General features: G+C 38.5%; 1 protein-coding gene and 1 long non-coding RNA gene across 3 annotated transcripts in view; one reads left to right on the forward strand and one right to left on the reverse strand.

The window, feature by feature from the left end:
* Window positions 1–260: 260 nt before the first annotated feature.
* On the reverse strand, window positions 261–3021 carry LOC132014007 (uncharacterized). The gene is made up of 3 exons (XR_009403181.1): window positions 2962–3021; window positions 2745–2821; window positions 261–1472 (listed from the first exon to the last, which is right to left on the reverse strand). It is a non-coding gene; the product is annotated as an uncharacterized LOC132014007 (long non-coding RNA).
* Window positions 3022–3025: 4 nt separating this feature from the next.
* The window catches only part of UBE2V2 (ubiquitin conjugating enzyme E2 V2), a 61422-nt gene continuing 52558 nt past the window's right edge, over window positions 3026–11889 (forward strand). Inside the window, exon 1 of one of the 2 annotated variants that reach the window (XM_059394564.1) lies at window positions 3026–3188. In XM_059394564.1, the coding sequence (XP_059250547.1) occupies window positions 3173–3188 (16 nt within the window). In that variant the 5' untranslated portion in view covers window positions 3026–3172. Of the gene's footprint in view, window positions 3189–3496; window positions 3578–11889 lie in introns of those variants that run through there. The other variant, XM_059394565.1, reaches the window with a different exon arrangement.

Raw genomic sequence — 11889 nt, forward strand, 5'->3', positions numbered from 1 at the left:
AAGCGACTGCCTTTGGCTCAGGTCATGATCCCAGGGTCCTGGGATGGAGTCCCATATCAGGCTCCCTGCTCCTTGGAGAGTCTGCTTCTCCCTCTGACTTTCTCCCCTCTCATGCTCTTTCTCACTGTCTCGCTCTCAAATAAATAAATAAAATCTTAATAAATAAATAAATAAAAATATAAAATGAAAATAAAAATAAAATTCTTTTTCTTTTAAAAATTTTAAAAGGTTTTTATTTATTTATTTGATAGACAGAGATTACAAGTAGGCAGCGAGGCAGGCAGAGAGAGAGGAGGAAGCAGGTTCCCTGCTGAGCAGAGAGCCCAATGCGGGGCTCGATCCCAGATTCAGATCCTAAGACCATGACCTGAGCCGAAGGCAGAAACTTTAACCCACTGAGCCACCCAGGTGCCCCAATAAAATAAAATTCTGAGAAGACAGAAATATTCTCAGAATGAATAATGAGGTTTTGTAAGTGTATATGTACATAATAGTGTTTCAATTACAGGTACTGAGCTTCCCATTTGTGATAAAATCTATGACTGCATTGATTTTTGAGGCTTTACCATTTCCTGAGTCAACAAGTTAACTGGCTTGTTAGCCAGTTAAAAAGTCAGATGTGGACAGAACTTGTCTGCAATTATCACCATCTTGGTAGCTTAAACAACTTCCATTTATGTTTTGACAGCATCTGTGAGTCAGGAGTCCGGGGCATGGGTCAACTGGGTTCTCTGCAGGGCTTTAATCTATATGTCAGTTCAGGATCTGTGGTCTCCTTTTAAGGCTTGACGGGGGAGAGAGCTGCTTGTAGGCTCATGTGTTTATTAGCAGCATTAAGATTAAAGCATTTCTTGAGAAAATGTCTACAGTTGGTAAAGTAGAATTGAATTTGGTCAATGTTTTGCTAGTTAATTTTGATTCTGTTGTGGGGAGGATAGGATTTAATCTATTAAATGCCATTATCCATCAGTCTAACCTAATACAATGGTAGGTATATGTCAGCAGAAGTTCATCAACATCCAAATATAAGTGGACATTCGTAAAAAATGTATGATAATGGTTACTCAAACAATGTTTGCAAGAATAGTTAACAAAGAATAACAGTAAGCAGGGAGAATGTATTAGTTTCTTATTGCTTCATAACAAATTATCCCCAAACTTAGTGGCTTAAAACAGCCAACATATCATCTCATTTATTTTATTTTCTGTGGTTCAGGAATCTGGGCATGCCTTAGCTGGGTCCTAGCAGCATGGCAATTAGGTGTTGGGCAGAACTGCAGTGTCATCTTCAGACTTAACTAGGGCAGGATATGCTTTCAAGCTCAAACAGCAGTGCTTGTTGACAGGATTCAGTTCTTCATGGCTATTGAACTGAGGGCCTTACTTCCACGGCTGTTGGCCAGAAGCGGGTATCAGTTCCTTGCAAGCTGGGCTTCACTCTGGGGTAGCTCTCCATATGGCAGTTGGTGATCCTTGGGGGAAGCGAGAGAGCAAGAGAGAGTGTTATAGATGGAATCTAATCTTTCTAAAACATAATCTCAAAAGTGATATCCCAACATTGTTGTCTTACTTTATTCACTGAAAGCTAGTTAGTAAACTCAGCCCCCATAAAAGGCAAGGGAATTATAAAAACAAGGGCATGGACACCAAGAGGGTATCACTGGGAGCCATCTTAGAGGTTTGCCTACTACAGAGAGTGAAACAAACATTAAAAGAATGCTGAGTAGCGTCACTTGATGTTATGAGACAGAGCTGGGACTGACGAGAAAGAAAAAGCAACTGGTGCTGCACATTCAGAAATTAAGAATAGAGCCTTTCTTTTCCCAAAACTTCAGACACAGGTTAAGAGATGGGGTAGGGGTGCCTTGGTGGCTTAATCAGTTAAACGGCTGCCTTCTGCTGGGGTCATGATATCAGGGTCCTGGGATTGAGCCCCACATCAGGGTCCCTGCTCAGCGCTGCTTCTTCCTCTCCCTCTGCCACTCCCCTTGCTTGTGCTCTCTCATTCTCTGTCAAATAACTCTTAAAAAAAGAGAGAAAGAAAGAAAGAAAGAAAGAAAAAAAGAACGAATGAAAGACTTCAGACTCTGAGTACTACTACAGCAGCATCAGCATTTACTACCAGGCCCAGCATTGTAAGGGCAACCAGAAATGAAGTGAGAATTGACTTGGGATTCAGAATTTTATCTGAACACTAGCTCTGTTGCAACTATTGGTAGATTCACGCTCTTAGGAAAGTAATTTAAGCTCTTTGGGGTTTATTTTCATTTCTTATAAAATGGGGATGGTAGTATCAAATATTACTAATTGTATTTGCAAGGATGGTATTGAGAGCCATGATAGTTCCATAATATTAATGGTAATGTTTCTACTGTGTTGCTATAAGGATGTAAAATCTTTGCTTTTTGAACATACTTCCTAATTACTTACAAATTTTATATTAGATGTTTCTGAAAGAGCTTTCCTACTTAGACATAGATTTTAGTGTTTCACTATCATGCATACCTCAAAAGCAAAATATGAATGCAATAAATTCATTTAATTCTAAAGAGGTTTTCTGCATTTTCTAACTTCTCTGAATCATTTTTCAACACAAAATTGTCAATGCCCTATTTTGCTATGACTTCTAACAATATACTTCTCTTAATTCAATATATAAAAATATTTCCATATTTAATCACTACAAAACATTCTTAATGAGATTTCTTTATGTGTATTGTTGAACAGATTAAGGTTGTGCAAACCTGCGCTGTCTCCCTTACAGCACATCCTCAGGCACGAGTTCATAATACACGAGATTGCCATACTGCATACGCCTCTTCTAAAAATTAAAAAAAAAAAAAAATTAAATTCCCCTCCCTTCCATTGCACATGCATTTTAAAAATATTCTCTCTTTTTGTTCTACATTATGATAACTGACTCAAAAGATGTCCCAATAAACTTTTTCTTTTAATTTTTACTTTGAATCAGGAGAGGAATCTTAAAAAGCCTCCCACACAGCCCTGAGCTCCAGCATACCCTTGGGCTAAGTGACCTGAAAGAAGGCCTCCGAGGGCGGAGCCCACTTGACGCACTCCGGGAAGCGGAGGACGAGGGGCGGGGCAGCGCGCTCCCGGAAGTGGCACTGACGTCGCTGTGCGTGCAGGCGGCTGCGTCGGGCTGCAGGAGAAGATGGCGGTCTCCACAGGTCTGTTCCCGGGTTGGGCTGCCTGCATTCCCACTCCAGCCCGGCTTTGCCCCTCTGCCTGCTTCTGGCGGCCGAGTCCTGACTTTATGGGAGAATCCGGAGTGCGCCTTCTCGGACACCTGGCTCCCAGTGGAGCGAAGCCCGGGAGCGGGGAGGGTCCAGGCGAGCAGGGCGCCGGCGCTGAGGGCCCGGGGCGGCCGTCGGGGGCGGCGGGTCGTGCTTGCGCGTCGGCCGCGCGCCCGCGGGCTGGGGGCGGGGTGGCTCCGGCGCGGGCGCACTAGCTGGGTCTGGCTGGTGCGGGTCCGATTGCGGAGCGGAAGACGGTGTGGGAGGGAGGAGAGGAGGCCCACGGTGGGCGGTGTCAAACTCAGGCACGGAAGGGTTTCGGGGTAAGGGGCATCCTGGGTAGTGTGGGGATTACGTTCTCTTGGACTTGCCTTTAAAGGGGTGGAGGAGAAGAGCACGAAGAAGACTGTTGCTCTTTGTAATAGAGGAAAAATTATGACTATTCTTACCTGACTGAATTCGTGTTGTCTTTTTATTTATTTAAATACAAAACTAGTGCAAGTTAAAAGCATGGAGCAAGGAAAAGCTAATTGAAGTGGTGTTTTAGATAGGCTGTTAAGCTGTTCTCTTGTACGGTGTACAGTGCTTGGTTTCCAGTGAGCACAGACTTTGAAATTAAATATTAACGCTGAAATTTTCAAAGCATGACCATTTTAAAAAATGTTAAAAATGAAAATGTTAAGTTTGACTACTTAAACATACGCTTTTGCTCTTTCATTTTTCTTAGTCATTATTGAAACCAGGTTATAGAACAGTGTGATTTAGTTTTTTACGCCGTCATTGCATAATAGAACGAATTTTTAAACCTATATTGTGCTAAAGAATGGTTGCATTGTATGTTACTGTAACTTGTAATACCTCAGAATACATTCAACATACATTTTAATGAATGTGTCTTTTAAGGCTCATCTTTATTTACAGATGTCATAGGTGATGGGATCCTTAACAGTTTTAGCGTTGGGAAAATACTTGAGGTCAGAGCGAACTAGTAAAGGATTATTTAAAAAATGAGATTTTACTGTTAAAACTGTTCGAAATCCAGTGCGCTTGTGAATGGGTCATATCTTTTTAAGCATTGTGCTTAGTACCTATGGGTTCTTGAAAATTTAATAATAAAATGGTGCATTTTAATTTGATAGTTTTCACTTTGCGGATTGCATTGTTTATTTAAACATGATTTTTTCCCCCTAACATTATACCTATAAGAAAGTGTGGAGATATTTTGGAAAGACCAAATATTAGATGACATTAATGGCAGATATTTTTTGTTAACCAATTTTAGGTTTTTTTAAGTCACTTTTAGACATTTTATAATATAAATTATAAAGATGTTGCTGATTATTGGCACATTTCCTTATACATCGAATGCCTATGTTTTCTAGTTTATACTTCAGCATCACAATGTTACATTTTCACTGTTCTTAGATTTATGAAATTTGAAGACTTAGCATAATTAATAAGGATGTAATTTAGGCATTTGGGTTTTCTTAAACCACTGAAATTCATTTTGAAACTATTGCTAAAAACTTGCCCTGGTAAATTTCACTATTCTATTCATTTTATGTGCCTTACAGTATTGACAGTATTGACTTGAGAGGGATAGGAGTGCAGCTTTGGGCTTTTCTTTTCTTTCTTTCTTTTTTTTTTTTTTTTAAGATTTTATTTATTTACTTGACAGAGATCACAAGTAGGCAGAGAGGCAGGCAGAGAGAGAGAGAGAAAGGAGGAAGCAGGCTCCCCGCTGAGCAAAGAGCCCAATGCGGGACTTGATCCGAAGACCCTGAGATCATGACCTGAGCCGAAGGCAGGGCTTTAACCCACTGAGCCACCCAGGCATCCCTGGGCTTTTTAAATTAAACTTCCTGTTAGCTATATTTTTGTATTTGCTTCTTGGTGGCATGAAAGGGAAATAGTCAGTATATATTTGTGAAATAAATGTGATGTAACTGGAAATTTAAAGTGAGATGAGCTAGATGGATGTAATAATGTACATGTTTGGGGGTGCCTGGCTGGCTCAGTCTGAGCATGGAACTCTTGATTTTGTAGTCTTGGGTTCAAGTCCCATTTTGGGTGTAGAGATTACTAAAAAAAAGAAATAAATAAACTTTGAAAAAAGAGAATCATTTAGAAATGTACATAGACAAAATAATCTTGGATAAAATTAGTTATTTGGTAGGCCAAAAAGAAGAGACACCTGACAAATACTTTTTGATCTTTTCTAAGGCAGTATATTTTAATGTGCGTTATCTAAGTCATATACTTTTACCCTTCCTCTTATTAGAAGAAAATTGGGGAGAAAAAATTCTGATTAGAATGGGAACTATTGGTTCTCTTGCTTTGCAGATGAGAAGACTGAGGCCTAAAGAAATACAAGATTATACATAGTGATAGACTCGAGATTATAATTCGGGGTTTTTTGTTCTCAGTCTAATGTTCTTTATGTTATGAGGAACTGTGAATTTGTGAATTTCCCTCAAATTTGTGAATATTCTTCAAATCATGAATCTTACTTCCTTTTATGCTTAAGAGTGACTTCCACACTTTTCATTCTAGCAGAATCTTTGTTTCAGACTGTTAAGATTCTTCTTATGAATGGAAATGGGGCTATGGTGGAGACCCACTGCCTGGGTTCCCCTTTTCCAAGAGGCATAGTTACTTCTGGGGTTCAAGAGGATTTCATAGGACATAGCTTAAGAAAAACTACTTCAAGGAATAGTAATTTATTAGTACATTTAGTATCTTTGATTAAAAAACTTAATTATATCCTAGCACTAAGAAAAGACATAGATAAAAAAATTTGTGCAAAAAAAATACTCCAAAAAATTTTTTGGGGGGGCACCTGGGTGGCTCATTTGGTTAAGCAACTGTCTTTGGCTCAGGTCATGATCCTGGAGTTCCAGGATCTAGTCCTGCATGGGGTTCCCTGTTCAGCAGGGAGTCTGCTTCTCCCTCTGACCCTCCCTCCTGTAATGTTCTCTCTTCTCTCTTATTCTCTCAAATAAATAAAATCTTAAATTTTTTTTTTTAAATTTTAGAATAGTTCTAGTTTTTTTTTTTTTTTTAAAGATTTTATTTATTTATTTGACAGAGAGAGAGATCACAACAGAGAGAGAGGGGGGAAAGCAAGCTCCCTGCTGAGCAGAGAGCCCAGATGCAGGGCTTAATCCCAGGACCCAGAGATAATGACCTGAGCCAAAGGCAGAGGCTTTAAAGCACTGAGCCCCCCAGGTGCCCTAGAATTGTTGTAGTTTTACAGGGAAGTTGTGAAGATAGTACATAGAAGATTGTACATTAGAGTAACTAATGTACATTTTCTGTCTCAGGATCCCATCTAGGATACATTCCAATATGAAACATTTAAAAATTTCTTATCACTTAAGTTACAGTAGTGTTACACTGTTGTAGTCTGAATGCTGATGATTGTAAAATGTCTTTAATGAGAGGTTCAGGAAAAAATGGAGTCTTTTTTTCTTTGATAGTGGGTCTGTGTAAGCCATATGGTTGAAAAACAAAACCAAAATAAAACTTAATTGCCCTTTTCAGAAGTGGGCAGCATTGTGTTATACAGGAACGAGAACTAGATTAGTATTGTTTTAATTTCCTTCCTCGTCCCTGATAGATTACTGAGGCATAATAGGCATGCCACTGAGTCTCTTAAGCCTTGCTTTCCCCATCCTTTCTATGAAAAGGTTGGACAACATGATTTTCCCCATCTTTAAGATGAAGACATATGGGCAGAATCTGGGGATTGGAACAGAAGAGATCTGCATATGTAAATTACAACCTACAATCTGGGAACTAAACAATGGAACCGAATTGTAGTAGTCTAGTAAGTGCATTTTTCTCTTGAGACTTATACTAACTGGCCTGATATTTTTCTTTGTCCATTAAGAACCTGCATACTCTTGATACATGCTTGCTCTTGACAATATGATTAAATGATACAACCTTATTATACAGGCAGACATCCCTTTGCATAGTACTACAGAATGGTAAAAATGACCATTCAAACTGAAACTGTTCAAAGCACTTTTTTTTTTCTTTTTAAGATTTTGTTTGCTTGTTTAGTTTTTTGAGACAGAGACTGAGAGAGCATGAGTTGGCAGGGGGCTTTGGGAGAGGAAGAGGGACAAACAGACTCCCTGCTGAGCACAGAACCTGATGAGGCTTGATCCCAATACCTTGAGATCATGACCTGAGCCAAAGTAAGATGCTTAACTGACCAAGCCACCCAGGTGCCCCCAATACAATTTTATTAAGTAAGAAAAATTATTATTCTGTGACTTTTGAAAATGTTTGTTCAGACATTAAAAACTCTTCCTGTGGTTACAAGTATATAGGAAAATGAAAAAAAAATTACAAAGCTAATATTTGTTTAGTACTCTAAACATGAAACATCAAGAATTAGAGTGTTTTATTTTTTAAAAAATACTTGTTAGGAGTAGTTTGAATAGTACTTCTGTTTTCTAATATAATGTGGGGCAAGCATCTTTTCAGTGCTTTGATGAATTGTCCTACTTCTAAGGTGGAATCATTTTCAGTATTTTATCCTTTGTGCTTTTTATGTTAGGAAGTAATCTGTGACTTTGTTGATTGTGAAGTGTTTTACTTCCTCTGGAACATTGTCATCCTTTTCTTAAATTACTTCTCTCATATACATCCATAAGCTCTCATTCACAAAGTTTATATGGCTGTTCATCTACAGTCTGTCTACAGTCTACACTTTATGGTCGAGTATTTCTTCTCAACTATTTTCATCTGATTCACATTTCACTTCAGTGTTACCAGTTTTTGTTCTTGCTGCTCTTTCAGTTTTCATTTCTTTGTTGTACTTTGATCTTTGTTGGCTAATTTCCTTTTTTGGCCGTTTTTATAGAGTGTCTCATGGGTTTGGGTGCCTGGGTGGCTCAGTGGGTTAAGTGTCTGTCTTCTGCTCAGGTCATGATCTCAGGGTCTGAGGATTGAGCCCTGCATCTGGTTCCCTGCTTGGTGGGGACTCTGCTTCTCTTCTGGTGCCCCCCTGCAACTTGTGCTGTCTCTTCTCATACTGTCTCTCTCTCAAGTAAATAAAGTCTTTAAAAAAATGAGAATGTCACATGAGTTTACCCCTGGCAGACAGGGAGGCAACACTATTATAAGCATTGCTGTCTATATGTAACTAACAGATGTGCAGTCTGTGCATCAACAGATTTTGAAAGATGTGAAGTGATTGGCCTCTGGTTAGGATGCTCCTCTATTATTTACATAGTGATTTGTGGACTAGGGAGCTAGCAGCAAAGTTTGTACTTAATGCAGTCACCCACAGGAGACTGCTAACTGAAGCTTTACCCATGTTGTTGGGGAACTGGTGTGTTACTTAAATGATGCTAACTGAAGGTCATGCAAATGGAAACTATGGAGAGCAAAGATTATCCTTAGTGGAGACATTTACTTGACAATTATATAGGGAGCTGCTTGACACAAAACTTCGAAGTGGATATATGAGGCTTGTAGACTAGAATAAATGGAATAAAATTCAGTGTTCAAAAGAATGTTTCAAATGTAGTTGACTTTATTAAAGAGTAAGTCTTTGAGGTAACATTATTACCTTCAAATAATATTTGATAATTATAAATATATATGAAAATATATGATATAACAATGTATTTTATATATAATATATAAAGTATATAAAAAAATAAAAATTTGAAGGAACTTCAGGAGTGGTGTTTGTGAGTGACTTAACTCTTATTTACAAAGTCTCGCTGATTTTTGTAAGAGCACATGTTATATTTAGTTTGAGTTAGAGCTCAGCACAGTTTCAGACCACAGGAGAGAAATCCTTAAGGCCTACTTTACATATGTTTTTTTGAAATAGTAGTTCTAATGGAAAGGATGTTATGGATTTTCTAGACTCTGGGCCAAGTTCATTTTACAGATAAGCAGTGTTAATCTAGATATGAAATGACTTTTACAAAATTATTTAGCTAGATGTTGAGTCCAGAGCTAGTTTCTTGCTTTCAAGTTCTTTGATACTACTACTTTATTACACTATATTCTATAAACTTTTTGTTTGCTTTTATTTTGTAGAAACTTAACTGTGATTTCCTAAATAAATGCCATTAAGGATCAAGACAAGACACTTCGATGAGTGCAATAGCGTTATAAGTAATTAAAACTAAGGTGTAAATGATTATGTTGAAAGAATAACAAAAAAATTAAGACAGTTGATATTAATAGCTAAATCTTGTTAACATTTACACATTTTGTGTGTGTGTGTGCACACGCGCGCATGCCTGCACGGATTTGGTATTGCAGGCAAATACGCAGTAATTGTTTTCCTTGATGATTCTTATAATACCTGGCATTTTTCTCTTGAGCTTATTTTGGGGATGGGATGGGAGGGGAGGTTATTGGGAGTGCTAGGACGTTTACAGATACTCATCTCTATCAGAATTAGGAAGCGTAACCTGATGAGTTGAGATATACACACACATACATATATACATATATACACACACACACATATATATATATTTCACTTAGTATAATACCCTCTAGTTCTATCCACATCCATTTGCATGGATGTGGATATATATACATACATATACATATGTGTGTGTATGTATGTATGTATACACACACACACACACCCTGCATCTTCTTTGTCGATTCATCTGTTGATGGACATCTAGGCTCTTTCTATAGTTTGGCTATTGTGGGCATTGCTGCTATAAACATTCAGGTGCACGTGCCTTTCAGATCAATACATTTGTATCTTTAGGGTGAATACCCAGTAGTGCAGTTGCTGGGTTGTAGGGTAGCTCTATTTTCAACTTTTTGAGGAACCTCCATACTGTTTTCCAGAGTGGCTGCACCAGCTTGCATTCCCACCAACAGTGTAAGAGGGTTCCCCTTTCTTCACATCCTCACCAACATCTGTTGTTTCCTGACTTGTTAATTTTAGCCATTCTCACAGGTGTGAAGTGGTATCTCACTGTGGTTTTGATTTGTTTTCCCTGATGCCGAGTGATGTTGGGCACTTTTTCATGTGTTGGCCATTTGGATGTCTTCTCTGCAGAGGTGTCTGGTTATGCCTTCTGCCCATTTCTTGTTTGGATTCTTCATTCTTTGGGTGTTGAGTTGGATAAATTCTTTAGAGATTTTGGATACTAACCCTTTATCTGATAGGTCATTTGCAGATATCTTCTCCTATTCTGTCTGTTTTCTTTTGGTTTTGCTGACTCTTTACTTTGCTGTGCAAAAGCTTTTTATCTTGATGAAGTCCCAGTAGTTCATTTTTGCCCTTGCTTCCCTTGCCTTCGGCAGTGTTTCTAGGAAGAAGTTGCTGTGGCCCAGATCAAAGATGTTGCTGCCTGTGTTCCCCTCTAGGATTTTGATGGATTACTGTCCCACATTTAGGTCTTTCATTCATTTGGAGTGTTTTTATGTGTGGTATAAGGAAATGGTCCAGTTTCATTTTTCTGCATGTGACGATCCAATTTTCTCAACAGCATTTGTTGAAGGTATTGTTTTCTTTTCACTAGATGTTCTTTCCTGCTTTGTTGAAGTTCAGTTGACCATGGAGTTGAGGGTTTGTTCTGTTCCATTGATCTATGTGTACCATATTGTCTTGATGATTACAGCTTTGTAATAGAGCTTGAAGTCCAGAATTGTGATGCCACAAATTTTGGTTTTCTTTTTCAGCATTCCTCTGGCTACTCAGGGTCTTTTCTGGTTCCATACAAGTTTTAGGATTTTTTGGTTCCATTTCATTGAAAAGAGTTGATGGTATTTTGATGGGGATTGCATTAAATATGTAGGTTGCTCTAGGTAGCACAGACATTTTCACAGTATTTGTTCTTCCAATCTATGAGCATGAATGCTTTTCTATTTCTTTGTCTTATTCAGTATTTGAATTTGAGTATTCCATAGTTTTTTGAGTACAGATTCTTCACCTCTTTGGTTAGATTTATTCCTAGGTATTTTATGGTTTTGGGTGCAGTTGTAAATGGGATTGACTCCTTAATTTCTCTGTCTTGTTGTTGGTGTATAGAAATGCAGCTGATTTTTGTGCATTGATATTTTTTGTATCCTGACACTACTGAGTTCCTGTATGAGTTCTGGCAGTTTTCGGGTGGAGTGCTTTGGGTTTCCTCATAAAATATCATATCATCTGCCAAGAATGAGTTTGACTTTTATGGTGATTTGGATGCCCTTTGATTCTTTTTGTTGTCTGATTGCTGAGGCTAGGACTTCCAGTACTATGTTAAATAGCATGATGATAGTGGACAGCCCTGCTGTGTTCTAGACCTTAGGGGAAAGCTCTGTTTTTCTCCATTGAGAATGACAATTTGCTGTAGGTTTTTCTTATATGGCTTATTATCATATTGAGATATGCTCTACACTGTGAAGAATTTTAATCAAGAAAGGATGCTGCGCTTTTGAAATGCTTTTTCTACATCTGTTGAGAGTATCATGTGGCTTTTGTTCTTTCCTTTTTTTTTTTTTTTAAAGATTTTATTTATTTATCAGAGAGAGAGGGGGAGAGAGCGAGCACAGGCAGACAGAATGGCAGGCAGAGGCAGAGGGAGAAGCAGGCTCCCCGCTGAGCAAGGAGCCCGATGTGGGACTCGATCCCAGGATGCTGGGATCG

This window comes from Mustela nigripes, chromosome 3 (assembly GCF_022355385.1).
Source record: "Mustela nigripes isolate SB6536 chromosome 3, MUSNIG.SB6536, whole genome shotgun sequence".
Lineage (NCBI taxonomy): Eukaryota > Metazoa > Chordata > Mammalia > Carnivora > Mustelidae > Mustela > Mustela nigripes.